The sequence below is a fragment of the Protopterus annectens genome, chromosome 2.part2 (genome assembly GCF_019279795.1).
Source record: "Protopterus annectens isolate FY-2018-M chromosome 2.part2, PAN1.0, whole genome shotgun sequence".
In the NCBI taxonomy this organism is placed as follows: Eukaryota; Metazoa; Chordata; order Ceratodontiformes; family Protopteridae; genus Protopterus; species Protopterus annectens.
In genome coordinates this window covers 74,387,499-74,405,775 of record NC_056730.1, presented here as the reverse complement: position 1 = coordinate 74,405,775, position 18,277 = coordinate 74,387,499, and the positions used below count along the sequence as shown (strand labels likewise).

Below are 18,277 nucleotides of genomic sequence, written 5' to 3'. Positions count from 1 at the left end.
ATGCAAATAACATCAATGTGTGAATTACAGATGGTCTACCCTCTGCAAAGAAATGGTATGAAGAGAGTAGAGTGATTTTTAAAATTGTGTGATTTTAAAAATTCAGTGTTCTCCTTTACTTTCAAGGTTTGTTTTTCAGAAATTCAGGACTTGCAATTATTGGTCTCAAACTTACATTACGATGCAGAATTCTCGGGTATATATTAAATCTGCGAATGCTTAAAAAAGCGAACACTGATTTATCGACCCTATGTAAACGAAAGCTTACAATCCTGAACACTTAGAAAGCAATTTTTTTTCCCCAGGGGAAAAAAAAATCGCTGTTCCAAAAAAGAAAAAAAAACAAAACTTTAAAACATTACATAAAGTGGGGGGCTTCGCCCCTACACCCCCCTACTTAAATATACCAACTCTGAGATTGCACTACTGTGACGAAAAGGCAAAATAACGAATGCGGCCAAGCGATTTCTTTCCCAGGGAAAGAATTTGCTTATATGCCATTTCGGTATTTTGCGCTTTCAGTTCGGAATGCGTCTTCAATCATATAATAGGGAACCAAATACTCAATCTGGTGCATCTTACTGTGAATAGAACTAACAGATGCTTCTATTTATGTCATACACAGATTTTCAGCAGATCTTTTTCAAGAAGTCTTAGCTTACAACTTTATTAAAGTATTTATTTTTTATTCTTATTAATCTCCACTTCATTATTCTCAACGTACATTGTGTATTGCCTGACTCTTGTATAAATGCAACCCTTAACTCTCCTCCTTACTGTTAAATAATGTTTCATAATCCTCTTTTCTCTCTTTCCCTCCATTTTACCTTCTAACTTAATCTAACATTTTTCTCTTCTCTTTTACTCCATATCATACTTTTGTCCACCACCTGTCACCATGATTTTCTTTCTTTCCCTTTTTCACCCCCTCCATTAGCCTACCCCTTCTTTCTTTGCTACATTCCTTTCTGAAACTTCTAAGATATTGATTAATTGCACTGCCCTTCACCAACTGAACTGGTTAGAACTCCCTTACCTACTTGCACTAAATCAACTATTAACTTCCCATTTGGTCATGTATAAACCTGACAACTGTCCAGCTCTGTCTGACCTTATTCATCCCTACACTAACCTTAAGTCTCTTAGGTCTGCTGATAAAGTGTTGCTGAAAAGTTAACAAAACTTACACAGTGACTCCTTATACTGCCACATCATTGCCAAACAATGGAATTATGTTCCCTAGCACATTCTGTCCATCACTGATGTACATACTTTCAAACAGTCCCTAAAAAAATAATTTGCTGATCATTGGTTATGCTCCTGTTCTCCCCCAGACTAACTAATCTTAGCCTTTTACTGTCTACCTTCTTTCTCACCACTAGCCATTGCCATTATATCCTGGCAATGAGACTTCTACCTTCCTTTTTGATACTTTTATTTTGCTTAAAAAAAATTTGCTTGTATGCTGTTATCTTTAATCGTATAAGCTTATTGTATTAACTAATATTTTGGATAGAATGTCAAGGATTTTACTTGAACATCATTTGCTTAGTTGATGTTATTTTCTCACATATAAATTTCATCTGTACTAATTGTATAACTATGTAATCTTCCTTGAAGCTTTTCTCCCTGGGTCTCCACTGAAAATGGGCTCCTGGCCCATTTGGACACTACCCGGTAATCAAATGTAAATAAATAGATAAAATCTCCTTCACAGCTGTTGTAGCTTCCCCTCCCCTGTACACTTGCTATTTCTTTCCCATTGTATAGTCAAGTTTTTTGTTGTTTGTCTTTCAGCTTTTTCCCGGTAAGGGGTCGCCACAGCGTAACTCCAGTCCGCTAATGATTGGCAGTAGATTTTTACGAAACGCTGAGGTGCCAGCTCGACGCCCAACCTTCAACAAAGACACGCTCATTTACGCACGCATGTCTTTCGAACGCTACCCAACCGCAGGGAGGACATGCAGACTTCACAGAGAACGCCCTCCCAAGCCAAGCTGAGACTCGAACGGGAGAACCTCTTGCTGTGAGGTAACAACGCTACAGCCGTACCACTGCGGCATTCCCATTATATAGTCAAGCAGTTCTTGAAATCAGTTCTCCATTGTAGGCTACCTGGTAGACCTCTTTCTTTTTCCCAAAACTTGAACTTTATGATAGAAAATACTGCCATGCATTCCTTTGAACTAATAAGCTCAGCTACACTGAAATTCCTTGCATTGAAAATCCTTTCTTTTGTGGAAGTTACTTCTGACAAAGAATCTCTGAGTTGCAAGCCTTTAATGTGCAAGGAGCCTTGTACAGTCTTTCACAAGGACAGGGAAAGACTTTGAATCCACACCTTCTTCATGATAGAAGTGGTTGTAGAGCTAGCTTGTTTAAGATCTGTTCTTCATTACTCCAGGATGTGGCATTCAGCCTAAGTCTCTGGATAGAGTTTGCATGGGGATTGTGTGTGAATGGAATTTGTTTGGCTGCTTTGGTTTCTGTCACCACCCAAAACATGCTTGCTGATTGGCTAATCTAAACTGGCCATATATATTGCATTTACCATTGCCCTTGTAGGTTGAGTTGTGCCTGAAAAGGGTCAGGCAGAGCAGTTCACTTGCCCGGTTAATAACTAATAAAACTAATAAAATCAAAAAACGATCCGTTTTTCCATCTGTGACAGCAAAACAAAGGAGAGGATCTTACCCAAGGTGTGTGTACACAAGCAAATTATACTGGACTGTAGAAAAATGATCTGTATGTGTTTTATGTTAGACAAAAAAGCAAAGACAGGACAGATCTGTTCATAGGTATATACTAGGCTAACCACCACCAGGGCCTTTATAAATGTAGCCATGCAATACAACCACGTTGTGTCCGTATATAGCATGGGCATTTATTAGAAAGAGGTATGTTAGTTAGGACGTTTCTAGATGTTATGTTGGGGGATGGTATGCTGTTTTCAGCATTACTGTCATGGGTACCAATCCTGAGGTGAATTTCCAAATTCCCATCCATTGGTCAAGGTTACACTTAAGTAGGGTTAGGGATTGACTCTGTTTCACATGGATGGGGTACCTGTTTGAGATAATGATGAATCTGTGAGATACATGTCTGTCTTGCTAATGTCTTATTTATGTCACAAGCAAAATTTAAATCCTTGAATCAAGTTGTTCTGATTCTATTTGCCAAGCAGATGTGCAAAAGGCTCATCGAAGCTGGATCTGAGGATAGCTTGTATGCTAGGCATTGATTGCCTCTCAGTAAATCTGTAAGAGACTGATTATAGATATGGGGAACAAACCTTATCCAAATGGCTCATTATTTGTATTACATGTTGGATAGCTGTCATAATAAGTATTAGAAAGTGAGGTAAATGCACATTCTGCCAAGACAGCTGCAGCTATGGGCACTGTCTTTAGAAATGTGTCATCTCATCGTATCTTTTGAGAAAGTGATCTGGACTGCCATTTACCTTCTCCAAGTATTTACAAATTGGAGAGACAGCCTAGAAGAAGAGCAGATTTTCCACTGCAGTCTTCCATTGTATGTTGTAACATGCTCCACCTCTACCCTAGTACTGATTGCATAACAAACTGATTTAGTACTCTTCCCATGTTTAAAGGAATTATACTGCAACACTGATCCTTAGGATGAACATACTGATATTAATTGTAGATGTCTGGATAGAAGGATGAGTTCTGAAACCTGGGTTGCCTCCTACCTTTTTCATTTATTCCTATTCATTGTTTCTCCTCTGGATGTTAAGCAAATGAAAGGTAAAAGGAACTGGGGTCCTATTTTTGGGATAGCTCTCCCTAGACAAGTAGTGTTTTCCTCTCCTTAAGAAGCTTATATTATGGAGACATCTGGGTGATTTTGTAGATCACAGCACAGAAAAACCTGGCATCCCTTTACCCAATATGTCTTCCCCAGAACTCATAGGCACCTTTTTTGATAACATTTTGCTAACCAGAAAAAAAAAACAAAAAGAATATGCAGAATGCCCTCCCATTTACAGCCAGATGTAATACTGGTATATTTGTCATTTAGAGACCAACTCTGCGCTGGAGACGTCCACCTGAAGCTAATTCCCATGTATAAGGCAACCATACTGTAACAGTGATTCTGTTGTTCAAACATTTGCTGTTATGGTGAGCATGTTCAAAGAACTGTACTGTCTCTGAATATAGGATTATTGTTGCAGCACACCTGCTCACCTTTCATCCCCTGCTTGGACCACTGCAACTTGTGAATCATGTAACCAGATGTGTGTCTTTGCAGGCTTTGGGTTATTGTGTCTTTTTTTGTTTATTTCATAACATGTTATGTTTTGTTAGATTTTGAAACTTGGTCTATTACTGGCATTAGATAAAATCAGAAATCCTCAGTGATGTGTTTGAGATTGAAATATTCGTCTTTACTCTTCCAGATTGACTGATTTTCTTTGAAGTTTCCACATTTGGGAATGCACACTTCTGCATTCAAACATTGTGACATAATTTTCTAAAATTCAAGATTGTGCTTAGACTACTAAGTTTTGATGTTGAGCCTGATAATTTTTTTGTTTGGTGCATAAAATAGGTTTTCAAAGTGTTCATGTGGCCTCCAGGACTTACACCAGCATTGTCTTTGTTGATTGGAAAAGGATTAATTATTTTCTTATTTTTGTTGATTAGATTAGTCTGACAAGGTATGGCCTGTATTCAAGGGATGTATGAAGTTTAATTCATGTTGTCTAGAACTAATTTGGCCAAGACACTAGAGAAATCCTCCTGTTCCTTTTGATAAGTGCCACACTGTATTTTACACTGATATGGTCTTCCACCAATTCAGACAGATGAAACTTTGGTTTAAATGCTCATCACTAAGACAGCACATCAGGATTACAGCACCACTTCCTGTATGCTACACTGTGTCAGTATTGGAGGATGTCCAAGCAACTGGTGTGGGGATAGAACCCACATTGACCTTCCTAAAATCAAAGGCACCTAGAAATAGCAGACACAAAACATGTCAGTATATCACAAAGCAGAAAGTGTCAGCAATCCTACCCAGCTACCCAAAAATTTAAAAGGAAGAAGCTTCTGGTTACCTCACAGTAGATGAGAGTACACAGCATGTCACTGGCAGAAGGGCCAGTTGAATAGTCCCAGGCCTGTTTCAGATCACTATAAGAATACAAAGGAAATGGAAGGCATATCCTCCTTAATGTAATTCCAGCCTCAAGATGGCTTTACCATTCTCAAATGGCAGCTACTGTAGGGTTCTACCTCCTAGGAAGGTAGGTATTGATGATCCCTTGATGTTCAAATGGCCCAAGAATCTTAGCAATCCAGCTGCTTCCAAGAAGTGGTCCAGCAAGTCCCCCAACCACAGCTTGGTGGTCACACTCATGATTGAGTCTTCTTTACAACTGTCTTCCTCTGGGATCAAGCAAGGCTTGATGGAGCAGATTGTGGAGGGTCCACTAGTCCTCATATGCCAAGGCTTTACAGCTCAGGTCCTTAGTGCCATTTGTTTGATGTCTTGTGAGAAATTGTGTGATGCTGACATTAGGTCTAGTGCAGGCTTTTCTACCCTCCATGCTGTCACTGACATGTGCATAGCCATGGGTACAGCATCATTGTCAAACATCTGTTCTAAAATTGCATTATACAGACAATTCACCGCTTGAGAAAGATAAGATGGTGTAGTAACTTGTGAATTTGTTCATATGTTGCTTTATTTCAGTTGTGAAATTTTGTATTTTGTTTGGGTTAAAGTTCTTTTGCAGTCTGTATACGCCAATTGGAGCAGTTTTGTCCTACTGCTGCTGTGATGTCTGTAACACAAAGTAAACTGTTATTGAAGCTTTTGAACTGTGAGTGATATTTGACTTTCTATACCATATGTAACAGATTGAAGGTTTTGGATCCACCTGCACTGAATGTCATGATGTTCTTCGTGTTTCACTGTTGCAGTCATTACATTTGTGTTATCCTGATGGCAGGTAGCCCTCAGTCGGCCTGAATTCCAAAGTCTTGGGTCCTGCGTCGGTTGCTGTCACCTCTTCCCTGACGTCAGGTCATCAGGGGTATAAAAGATGCAGCCGACGCCATTTTATTCAATCTTTCTTGTCACGCGGTGCCCGAAGCAGAAGCAGTTCGCAAGTGCCAGTCGGCCGACTCCTGAGATTTTCTTGTTCGAGTTTCAGATCCGAAGTCTTCTTTAAAAGCTAAGTACCCCATTAGGGAAACTGTTTTCTTGCTCCAGACCGATGTCAGAGAAAGTTGTTAATTGTATTTCTTGTGAGAAGCAAATACCTCATAAGGACATTCATTCTTACTGTATTCCTTGCCTAGGACCTGACCACGATGTTGCTAGTTGTCGGTTTTGTGCTAGATTTAACCAGCACACTATTAAGCGTCAGTAAGATTTTGCATTAAGTTATTTTGGGCGAAGATTTAATTATGCAATGTCGTCAGACAGTCATCCGACTACCGGAGTTCACAAAAAACGCAAAGAAAAAGAAAAAGGCAACCGAGGTCCATAACCAACGACAAAGCTTCTCCTAAGCAAGCCACCGGTTCTCAGTGAGGTGCTTTCGCAGCCCCTGATGCCCGCTACTTTAGAGTCGCAGGCCGCTACCGACTCCCATGTGGAGTCGGCCAGGCTGCTGGAAACTCAAGGTATTGGAACCTCGGAGATTATTCCCTCAGATGGGTCTGGAGCCGCTGAGCAGGCATCAGCTTCTGGGGGTGTTTTCAGACCTAAACAATTTTGCATTAAGTTATTTTGGGCGAAGATTTAATTATGCAATGTCGTCGGACAGTCATCCGACTACCGGAATTCACAAAAAAACGCAAAGAAAAAGAAAAAGACAGGCAACCGAGGTCCAAAACCAACGACAAAGCTTCTCCTAAGCAAGCCACCGGTTCTCAGTGAGGTGCTTTCGCAGCCCCTGATGCCCGCTACTTTAGAGTCGCAGGCCGCTACTGACTCCCATGTGGAGTCGGCCAGGCCGCTGGAAACTCAAGGTATTGGAACCTCGGAGATTATTCCCTCAGATGGGTCCGGAGCCGCTGAGCAGGCATCAGCTTCTGGGGGTGTTTTCAGACCTAAACAATTATATATTAAACCAACTTCAAAGACAAAGGCTAAAACACCTTTAAAGGCAAAGAAACAAGTTCACCAGCCACAAGGACAGGCCTCCATGCCCAAAAAACAGATGCTCAAAATGGCCGAAAACTTAATTACCTTGATCAGGGGTTTCCATTCCCCCTCCTGATAAGAGGCCTAGACAAGAGACAGACTATGAATCTTCAGATCAGGTTTCCATTTTTTCTGATTCCTCTTCTGATCAGGAATATTCTATTCCCCCCCCATGAGGATTCTGATGCTGAAGAATCAATTCCTTCAGCTTCTCCTCCTGAGGACTACTCTTCTGGGGAAACCTTGCATACCATGAGGGAGCACTTCCTCTGGGAGAGCCAAGATTTTTCAGAATCTAAGAAAAGGCTTTGAGACTTCCTTTTACTACCTCAACACAGGCCTCTAGCTATTCCTCCTGTATTGGACATTGTAGATGATGCGTTCTCAGAGTCTAGTCTGACCCCTGTCTCTTTACCTCCAGCTCCTGTTAAGTCGGACAGATACTACAGGGTCCCTGACTCTCATAAATTCCTTTTGAAAAACCCTACTGCAGACCCAGAAACTATTTCTCAGGGTCCAACTGTGAGTGATATTTTACTTTCTATACAATATGTAACAGATTGAATGTTTTAGATCCACCTGCACTGAATGTCATGTTTCTTGACTTCAGGACCGACTAAACAAGACCCTTAAATAACTTGGAATTCAGCAGATTAAAATGTCTCTTGGTCTTTTTTTTAATCTAATTTCTTCATGAAGTGCAGTGAATGGTCTCTCCAGCATTTACTAACTAAGTAGGTGGGCTGGACCAAGGACTCTGTCTAGCCATGGCCCAGGAAGAAAACACACTGTGAATATGTTTGTGCATCCAGTTTAGTAAAAGCCCTAAAACACCATTCTAAAATATTTGCTTTGAGTGATCTTTCTGTAGATTACTTAATTTGTTTACACTTAACTTTGTTTTTTTTTTTTATTATTTTTAATGTATTCCTTTGAATGTGTTTATTTTTAGCTTGTCCTTATTTTACTGTTTATATTTTTATAAATACTGAATAGCTATTGCTTAAAATGTGAGCTGTTAAAATCCATCTCGTCTTGAATTGCCATTGCAATGGAATGTGATAGAAGTGGTTTAACTGGTGTATACAGTTTTGTGTATTATTTCTTGGTTAACCACTGAATGCATGTTTATATATTCATACATACGTGATGCTTTAAAATAGCATAATTTTCATTCCATGTGCCATTCTTACTGGTTCAGTGGGTTACACACTTGCCCTTGGTACCTTGCAGATTAGAAAGGTTTAGGTGTTATTCCTATACCCAGTACTTTTAGATTCGTTGTTCATTAATGACACTAAGTGCAGCATTTGTGGGGTACTGCACTTCTGAGGTGGGGTGTTGATGGGGCATTAACCAAGCTCTGGGATGCAGAAAGAATCCAAGTCTGAGCATAAACCACTGAGGCTAAAAGGGGCAGTTTACTCAGTTCTGTAAAATACAGTTGAGACATGATTAGCCGCATTGAGGAAAGATCTCAGTATTTATTTTATTTTATTTGACATTTGTTGACCGGGAAAGTTCAACTGGGCTAGTGCCCTTTTTAAGCGGAGGCCCAGGGAGAAGTGTCCCAGTACTGACTAATTTGTGTATCTCTGAATCATCAGTAATTACCACCAGTGATAATCACTACTTTTCTGCAGTAATTATCAGTGGCTGTCCATGCATCACTTTGGTATAGGTATACCCCTTACCCATTGTCCCACACACCTACAGACATACATATACACACACTGACAGATATCCATACACACAGACGCACACAACCAATTCAGCCATACACACATGCACGCGTCTGCACCATCTCTTACTCCACTACTGTGAACATTCATATACACACACACACACACACACACACACAAACACACTCTCTCTCTCTCTCGCACACACGCACACTCATCCATAACCACTCACACCCCTGCAGACTTGCACACACAATTACATACCCACCCACCACTAGCTCTCTGCAGCCATTTACCTGATACTACCTTTAGTGCAGTCTCCTTCATTGTCTTTAATGGGAGAAAGCAGCATTTTGGCTATGTTAATTTGTGCAGCTGCTTAAATACCCTAATCACTGGCATTTATGTGAACAAGCACATGGATAAGTAGCATTAGCTGTGCTTCTGGAAAGTCTCATTAGCATTTATCACAGCCATGGGGACGGCCTAGCACAGTGATTCTACCAGCCACAAAGAATCTCTGTGGTAGGACTGTGTCTGAATCAGAAAGAATGCCAGTAGTTTTCTGACTGTGTTAAGAATACCTTTCTGATGAATCCCACGGAAGGTCTCAACTGTTTTGAGATGTTGGTGGCTTAGGTGGATATTAGAGCTTTCATTGTAGTCAGTAAAAACAGCATAAGACTCTCCCATGTCTTTCTCCTACCTGTGTAATACCACCTCAGGTCTCCCCTAAAAACAGTTCAGAAACTTAGTGTGATTAATCCCGTCAACAAAACAAAATCAAGTAAATAATAAAATGTGGCATATTTTTTAGATAAGTACAAGTAAAATGCAAATTATATGAATAAACATACTAAAAATAAATACATATTGCATTCCTTTAGTAGAATTTATTTGTAGTAACATATTTTTGTAGTAAAATTGGTGCAAACGTTTATATTATTTTGTGTTCTTTTTTTTTTTAGATCAACCGGTGAAGCTGCAGTTACTACATTTGACATTGACAAGATGTACACCCCATTTTTCTTTGCTCGTGTTAAGAGCTACACTGCATTTTCTGAAAAGCCACTTTAATCCTTACCACTTCTGACTCCTGCACAAGTGCAATGTTTTAGCTAGTAGCCATACCTGAAATGGCAGTGGCAATGTATTTTAATTTAAGAGTTATTTTTCTGAAAAATGTAGTTATTACTGTAAAGAGGGACGTCCTGCTTTATATGAGTTTTACTATCCTAGAATAAATTTGTTAAGTAGGTAAATGTCTGCATTGTCAGAGCAGCACTGGGGATGGTTTTATTGCTTTTGTTTTCTGTTTTTTAATGACTGTTTTTCTGTACAGTTTGCCAGACATCATTAAGGCTTTTTTAGGTATAGAGTTGGCTAGTTGCCACCACACTGATAGAAGCCTGTTTGTGTACCTTGAAGAGTGGACAAGAATGATCTCCTTCCATATCACTGTTTCATTATTCATAACTGAAGGGATCTCCTGCCAAGGGCAGCCGAACATCCGGCCAGTACACCAAAGCCTTTAGTACTTACAGGTGCCGTACGATGCATGTACACTCCCTGCACAAGGTGTAGTTCATAAAGGTGATGTAAGGACGTACACACTCTGAACTTCTTTGCTGCCAGTCTGAACACCATCTTTGATTGTTCTGAATGCTTTTCTGCTGTGCTCGTTACCAAGCCATGTTTCAGATAAGTGCCCCATTGGGGTTTCTTGTTATGTTTCTTTTTTATTTAGTGTTTGTTGGTTTCATGTCATCCAAAAAGGAGAAAATGTCAGTATGGGAGGCAGATTCCCCAGGAAGACCATCACAACCAGTGTCTCTTCAGTTTGGTTGCTTCCTGTGACCATATGTAGTGTTCTAATTTGCCAAGCTTTTTCCCCAAGAGCCTATGTAGTCGTGTCTCCTCCTTATCTGTTTATCTTGAAAACCAGTGTCTTTAGCTGGTAGCTCAAGGTACATTGACAGAGTTCTTTTGTCGCAAGTGTTAGCTGTCAGCCAAGAAATAGAACAAAAAACTTGCGTTGTCTCTCTTGAGGCTAGTGAAACCCCAGAGGATCGTCCGGTGGTTGCTTCAGATTCCTCTGCTGCAACCCTTTCTGACTTTTCACACTTCCTTGGAGGCTTTACAAACATCTGCTCCAGATGCTGAGGGGGAGCTTTGGCTGATTATATCTGATGGACTGAGGGGGATTCCACAGATCTTGTGCTACACTTAGTGAGTGTCTGACTCTCCCAGGGTGTTTTGTATGGATGTCCCACAGGAAAAAAAAAAAGAAAACTAAGCATGTTTTCCATGTAGTGAAATATCCCTAGTGAGAATAGCAGGATTTTACTCAGGGTATTTAAATGTTTTTTTGGCTTTAAAGCCTCCTCAAGGAATGTCTGTGCCTCTCCCCCCCCCCCCGGTCTTCCACTCCTGTTAAAAGACCCAGGAAACTGGACTCCTCTGGTGAGAAACAGGATTCAGGGAGCAGTCCCAGACTTACTCTTCCAGTATCCCTTCCCCTTTGGACTGTGGTTCAGAGGAATAGGTTTCTATTAGTCCAGATTCCCCTTTAGAGGATCTCTCCTTTGGGGACACTGTTACCCTTGTGATGGAATTCTTTAAGTGGGATTGCTCTCAAGTCTCTGATATTGAAAAAAACTATGATCTCCTCCAGATGGAGTCTCCTAAGCCTTCTGCTGTTCCCCCAATTCTGCTTCCACCTTCTCAGCCCCCTGCTCCCAAGAAACCTAGCAGATTTTACAAGGTGCCTGATGAAAGTAAATTTCTTTGTAAACTGCCTTCTGCTGAACCTTCTATAGTGTCTGTCTCTTCTGACAAGTCCTCCAAGTTGTTGTCCTCTACCAAGCTGCTTCCTTCAGGTAAGGCTAGCAGGGCCATGGAAAGTTTGGGCAAGAATGTTTATACTGCTGCCACTTTATCCTTTAGGGCAATGAACTACCAGATTCATATGGCCAGATATGTTTTGGCCCTCCTTTCTCAGGTTTCTCAAGTGGTTTCCAACCTTCCTGATTTAGAGGGGAAGGCTTCTGCCCCTTTCCCGTAGGGTTTTACCTCTCAGGTTGCCCATTACTCTATGAAATATAGCTATGCTACAGCTGATGCTTCCTCCAGGGCTGCTGTATTTGGTTATTTTATGAGGCATTATTGTTGGCTTTGTTATCAGGCTTTGCTTGGTGACATTAAGGACAAATTACTGGATGCTCCTTTGGATAATAAAAATCTTTCTGGTGCTACAGCTGCAGAATTTTATAAGTCCCTCCAAGATAATGGTAAAGCCTTACAGGAGTTCAAACATATTTTTGTTTCTCCTGTTCCTAAGTTTCCAAGGAATTATCCCTGCAAATCTGATTTTGTTCACAGGCAGTCTCACCATCCACCCAAAAAAAAGGGATCTAGGTGTGTCCTCCTGCAAATTCCCACAAACCTAATTTTTTCAGAATAAGCCAGGTTCCATTTGTCAGGTTGCTTCCCCTTTCTGTCAGTCAGGATGTTTATCGTGTTTCACTGTTGCAGCCATTACACTTGGGTTATCCTGCAGGCAGGCTACCTGCAGTCGGCCTGAATTCCAAAGTCCTGGTCCGGCGTCGGTTGCTGTCACCTCTTCCCTGACGTCAGTGCGCCAGGGGTATAAAAGATGCAGCCAACGCCATTTTCTTCAGTCTTTCTTGCTGCGTGGTGCACGGAGCAAAAGCAGTTCGCAAGTGCCGGTCGGCTGACTCCTGAGATTTTCGAAATTGAATTTCAGATCCGAAGTCTTCAATAAAGCTAAGTACCCCTTTGAGGAAACTTTTTTCTTGCTCCAGACCGATGTCAGAAAAAGTTAACAATTGTATTTCTTGTGGGAAGCAAATACTTCATAAGGATTTTCATTCTTACTGTATTCCTTGCCTAGGCCCTGACCACTACGTTGCTAATTGTCGGTTTTGTGCTAGATTTAACCAACGCACAATAAAGCGTCGGTACGATTTTGCTTTTCATTACTTTGGCCGAAAGTTTAACTATATAATGCCGTCGGAGCAACCGATGACCGGAATTCATAAAAAGTGCAAGGATAAAGAAAAGGACAGGCATCCGAGGTCCAAACCCGATGACGAAGCCTCTTCTAGGCCAGTTGCCGGTTCGCCGGTGCTCAGTGAGGCACTTTCGCAGCCCCTGACTCCCGCTACCTCAGAGCCACAGGCCGCCTCCGACTTCCACGTGGAGACAACTAGGCCTCTGGATACTCAAGGTATTGGCCCTTCGGAAATCAGTCCCTCAGATGGGTCTGGAGCCACTGAGCAGGCATCGGCTTCCGAGGGTGTTTTCAGACCTACACAACTTTATAAAAAGTCTACTTCAGCATCCAAGACAAAGTCTAAAGCAGTTTTAAAGACAAGGAAACAAGTACAGCATTCTCCTGGACAGACTTCTATGCCTAAGAAACAGATGCTCAAAATGGCCGAAGACCTCATTACTTTGATCAGGGTTCCCATCCCCCTCCTGATAAGAGGCCTAGGCAAGGTACTGAATATGATTACTCTGATCAGGTTTCCATTTCCTGATTCCTCTTCAGAACAGGGATATTCTATTCCTCTCTATGAGGATTCTGATGCTGAAGATTCTATTCCTTCAGCTTCTCCTCCTGAGGATTACTCATTTGGGGAAACCCTGCATACCATGAGGGAACATTTCCACTGGGAGAGCCAAGATTATTCAGATTCTAAGAAAAGGCTTAGAGACATTCTTGTACTTCCTCAGCACAGACCTCTTGCAATTCCTCCTGTTCTAGACATAGTAGATGATGTATTTTCAGAGTCCGGCCTGTTTCCAGGCTCTTTACCTCCTGCACCTGTTAAGCCGGACAGATACTACAGGGTTCCAGATTCCCATAAATTTCTATATAAAAACCCTGCTGCGGACCCAGAAACTATCTCACAGGGTCCCAAAGAGATCAAGGCTGCTACTGCTAAAAACCTGTCCCCTCAGATAGAGATTCTAGGGCTCTGGACAGATGGGGGAAAAAGTCTACACTTCAGCTACCTTGGCTGTAAGGGCTTTAAATTGTCAGTTTCATACGCTCAAATATCAGCAATACTTAATGTCTTTGTTAAAACAAAAAATGTTGACAAATTCTGAATGTTCTGAGAACAAAGATTTGCAGGATTTATTGCATGCAGCTGAACAAGTGGGAAAACATACTTTGCAATGTGGTTATGATTCACTGGAGGCCTCGTGCAGGGCCACTGTTACAGGTTCTGTTATTAGAAGGCATGCTTGGTTAAAGGAACAGACTCTGCCTGATCATGTTAAAGCAAAATTATTGGATGCTCCACTACAGCATGATGCTTTGTTTGGTGTTAAGGCAGAAGAGGTGTTGAAGAAAATGGAGGATAAAGCTAAATCTATGCAGACAGTAAAGGATTTCTTACAGGTACAGCCACCCAGATTTAGCAGGAACTGGCCTTCTAAGAATTGGTCCTTTCCAGTGTCAGACAGGCCACAAAGAGGCAGATTCAGATGCCCTAGAGGCAGGCAACAGCCCCAGGGCTCATACAGGCCCAAACAGTGGGGTGCTTCTACCTCCAAAAGTGGAGAAGACAAATCACAGCCTTATAGGAAACAGTCCCAATGACTTCCCTCTGCCAATGCCAAGCACTTATCTTTTGGCAGCTCTCTTAGGGGGAAAGCTAGCACTTTTTTCACAAAATTGGCACAGGATCACCCAGGACAAATGGGTCTTAAATATAGTCTCTCAGGGCTGCAGGTTCCACTTTCACACTCTTCCAAAGGCAAAAGGTATGCCAGACCTGCCACACAATCAATGGGCAGAGGCACAAAAACAAGGTTCATCTCTCATGGACATGAGGGCTATTCAGCCAGTGCCACAACAAGAGCAGGGACAAGGATTTTACTCAAGACTTTTCTTAGTACCAAGAAAGGACAAAGCCTGGAGACCAGTTCTGGACCTGTCTATTCTAAATACTTTTCTGGACGTTCCAAAATTCAAAATGTTGACTCTGCAGCAGCTTCTGCCCATGCTGGGGAAGAATGCTTGGCTTGTAACTTTGGACCTCAATGAGGCATACCTGCATGTCCCAATCAGACAGTCTTGCAGAAGATACTTCAGATTCATAGCTGGCTCAATGCACTACCAATTCTCTGCACTGCCCTTTGGCTTATCTACTGCGCCCAGGGTCTTCACAAAATGCCTGGCACCAGTAATTATATTTTCAGACAAAGAGGAATTCAAATATTTCCCTACTTGGATGACTGCCTTATTCAAGCAGAGACCAAAAACATTCTACTAAAGCATCTGGCGTTTGTAAAAATATTACTAATTTGCCTAGGGTACACAGTAAACGAAAAGAGATCAAAACTAGTACCCTCTCAAGAGATAATATTCCTGGGTGCAAGCTTAAATACAACTGCCCAGATGGCTTATCTCATGCCAGACAAACCAAGGCAACTGACTTCTTACTTCGAAAACATGGCAACAAAGACCAAGCTATCTGCAAGAAAAATTCTGCAGGCTCTGGGCTACATGGCATCCTGCATTCTACTAATTCCATATGCAAGGCTGCATATGAGGAAACTACAATGGTATTTAAAAAGTGTTTGGACTCAACATTGCCACAGCCTGGAAACATTAATTACTCTCATTCTCTGCTTGCAACAGGAGTTTCGATGGTGGGCACAGGCCTGTCACCACAACAAGGACAGCCATTCGCTTTACCCACAGCCAGGCAGACACTAACAGATGCATCGGATTATGCCTGGGGGGCCCACATGGCAGGAAAATGTATTCAGGGCACATGGCCCACAAGCCAAATGCATCTTCATATCAATCAAAAGAGATGCTAGCAGTACAGAATACCCTGACAGCCTTCAAGGACCTACTTCATCCAGGACAACTGCTGATAAAGACGGACAATACTACAGTCATGTGGTACATAAATAAGCAAGGAGGCACACATTACTACCCCCTCTGCAGACAAGCCATGACTTTGTGGAACACAGCATTGACTTGTCAAGTACACCTGCAAGCACAATTCCTGCCAGGAAAGACAAATACTTTGGCAGACGAACTAAGCAGAAACCTCATGGATCCCCACGAGTGGAAACTAGATCCACAAATCTTCAGATTGATAACAGGGAAATGGGGATGTCCAGACATAGATCTATTTGCCTCCCCTCACATCTGCCAGCTACAGAGATTCTGCACTCGGACTTATCATGAACAAGCATGGAAAGTGGACGTCCTTTCATTCAGCTGGAAAGCCATCACAGTATATGCCTTCCCTACTCTGCCTCTCCTCCCCAAGGTACTCCTAAAGGTCAGACAAGAGAAGCCAAAAATGATCCTGATTGCCCCAGACTGGCCACGCCAGCACTGGTACCCAATCCTAAAGAGCTTGTCTCAAGGCCCATCCTGGACATTACCTCAAATTCCTCATTTGCTGACCCAACAAAACAACCAGATCCTACACACCCAACTCAGAACCCTAAATCTGGCTGCATGGCGGATAATGTAACCATTCAGAACACACCTCTCTCAAAAGCAGTTATGGATGTTATTTTGGAGGCCAGGAGGCCCAGCACCAGAAAATCTTATGCAGAAAAATGGAAGAGATTCTATGCTTGGAACCAGGCACCAAGGAAGTGACACGCTTGTACCAAACATTCCTCAGATTTTACAATACCTAACTGAGATGCTGGACAAAGGCCTATCCTTCTCATCAATTAAGATCCATGCCTCTGCCATTTCAGCTCATTACAATACGGACCCACCTATTTTTTCTCATCCACTGCTAAGACAGTATCTCAGAGGGGCCAAAAACATAAGACCTCCAAGGAGAGCTCCAATACCAGCATGGGACCTCAGTTTTGTCTTGGAAAAACTCCGCACTGCCTCCTTTTGAGCCAGCCAATACAGCTGAGATAAAATACTTGTCATGGAAAACAGCTTTTCTCCTAACAATAACTTCAGCAAGAAGAGTCGCAGAGTTACAGGCACTAATGGCTGTGGAACCTTTTATGATTTTCCATCCGGACAGGGTTTCTCTAAGGACACGCCCAACATTTATGCCTAAGGTGTAGTGTCCAGTGTGGCTCTTAACCAAACCATTCATTTGCCTACCTTTTATCCAAACCTGCAGAATAAGGGGGAAGAGACTTCTGCATTCTTTGGACATACACAGACAGCTACACTTGTACTTGGACAAAACTAAAGATTTCAGAAAGACTGAGCAACTCTTAGTGGCATATGCTGCAGGATCGCAAACAAAACTATTTCTAAGCAGACTATTTCAAAATGGATAGGCCACTGCATTCGATTCTGCTACTCACAACATGGCAAATCAGTGCCTAAGGGCATTAGGCCACATTTTACCAGAGCAGCAGCCACTTCAGCAGCCTTCCTCAGAGGAGTACCAACCAAGGACATTCTGGAGGCTGCAATCTGGTCTTCAGTTCACACTTTTACCAAGCACTACCACTTACCTCTTTACTCTAAATCCAGAGCAGGCTTTGCCACTGCAGTTCTGCAAGGCCTCATAGCCACTCCTAATTCTATTTAGGCCCAGCCACCCAACCTCATCTTTGGGATTCAACCCAAGTGTAATGACTTCAACAGTGAAACACGATGAACATAGTACAGTTGTGTACCTACCATAAATGTAGCTGTTCGAGTGTATTCACTGTTGCAGTCCGGGTTACCCTCCCACCATCCCCCTTTCATTGCTGGGACTTATCTGTACTTCTCTATTCTATACAACCTATGCGGTGTATTTGCTTGTAGATGAAGGTTATGTGCATGCTTTTTTATGATCATAAATTTTTAGCCTACCCTTTTGGGGGCACCTGACATCTGGGGCAAGAAAAACTGAAGAAAATGTCGTCGCTGCATCTTTTATATCCCTGGCACACTGATGTCAGGGAAGAGGTGACAGCAACCGATGCCAGACCAGGACTTTGGAATTCAGGCCGACTGCGGGTAGCTTGGCAGCAGGATAACCCAAGTGTAATGACTGCAACAGTGATTACACTCGAACATCTACATTTATGGTAGGCACACAACTGTACTTTTCCTTATCCCTCAGTCATTCCCTGTCTCTTCTAAATTGTTTGCAGAACACAGCAGACTCCTTGGTTCTGTCCATTATCCATCGAGGATATTTTATGGTTTGGTAATCCCTTCTTCCCTTTTTGAGCATCCCTCAACCTTTTTCCCAGAGGTGCTCCATTGATCCAGGTAACCATTCAGCCAATGCCCACTGCCCAGATAGGGACATTTTTATTCCAGTATGATTTTGGTTCCTGGAAAGGAGGACACTTGGAGACCAATTCTGAACCTTACTTGCCTCAGCTCCTTTCTCAGTTTTCCTTCATTTTGGATGTTGTCTTCTCAGATTTCA

General features: G+C 42.1%; 1 protein-coding gene across 1 annotated transcript in view; it reads left to right on the top strand.

Moving 5' to 3' along the window:
* FBXO9 (F-box protein 9) overlaps window positions 1–11,828 on the top strand; it is a 1,636,589-nt gene extending 1,624,761 nt beyond the window's left edge. The window contains exon 13 of the mRNA XM_044063757.1: window positions 9,833–11,828. Within this exon, the coding sequence (XP_043919692.1) occupies window positions 9,833–9,941 (109 nt within the window). The 3' untranslated portion in view covers window positions 9,942–11,828. The remainder of the gene's footprint in view (window positions 1–9,832) is intronic.
* Window positions 11,829–18,277: the final 6,449 nt, after the last annotated feature.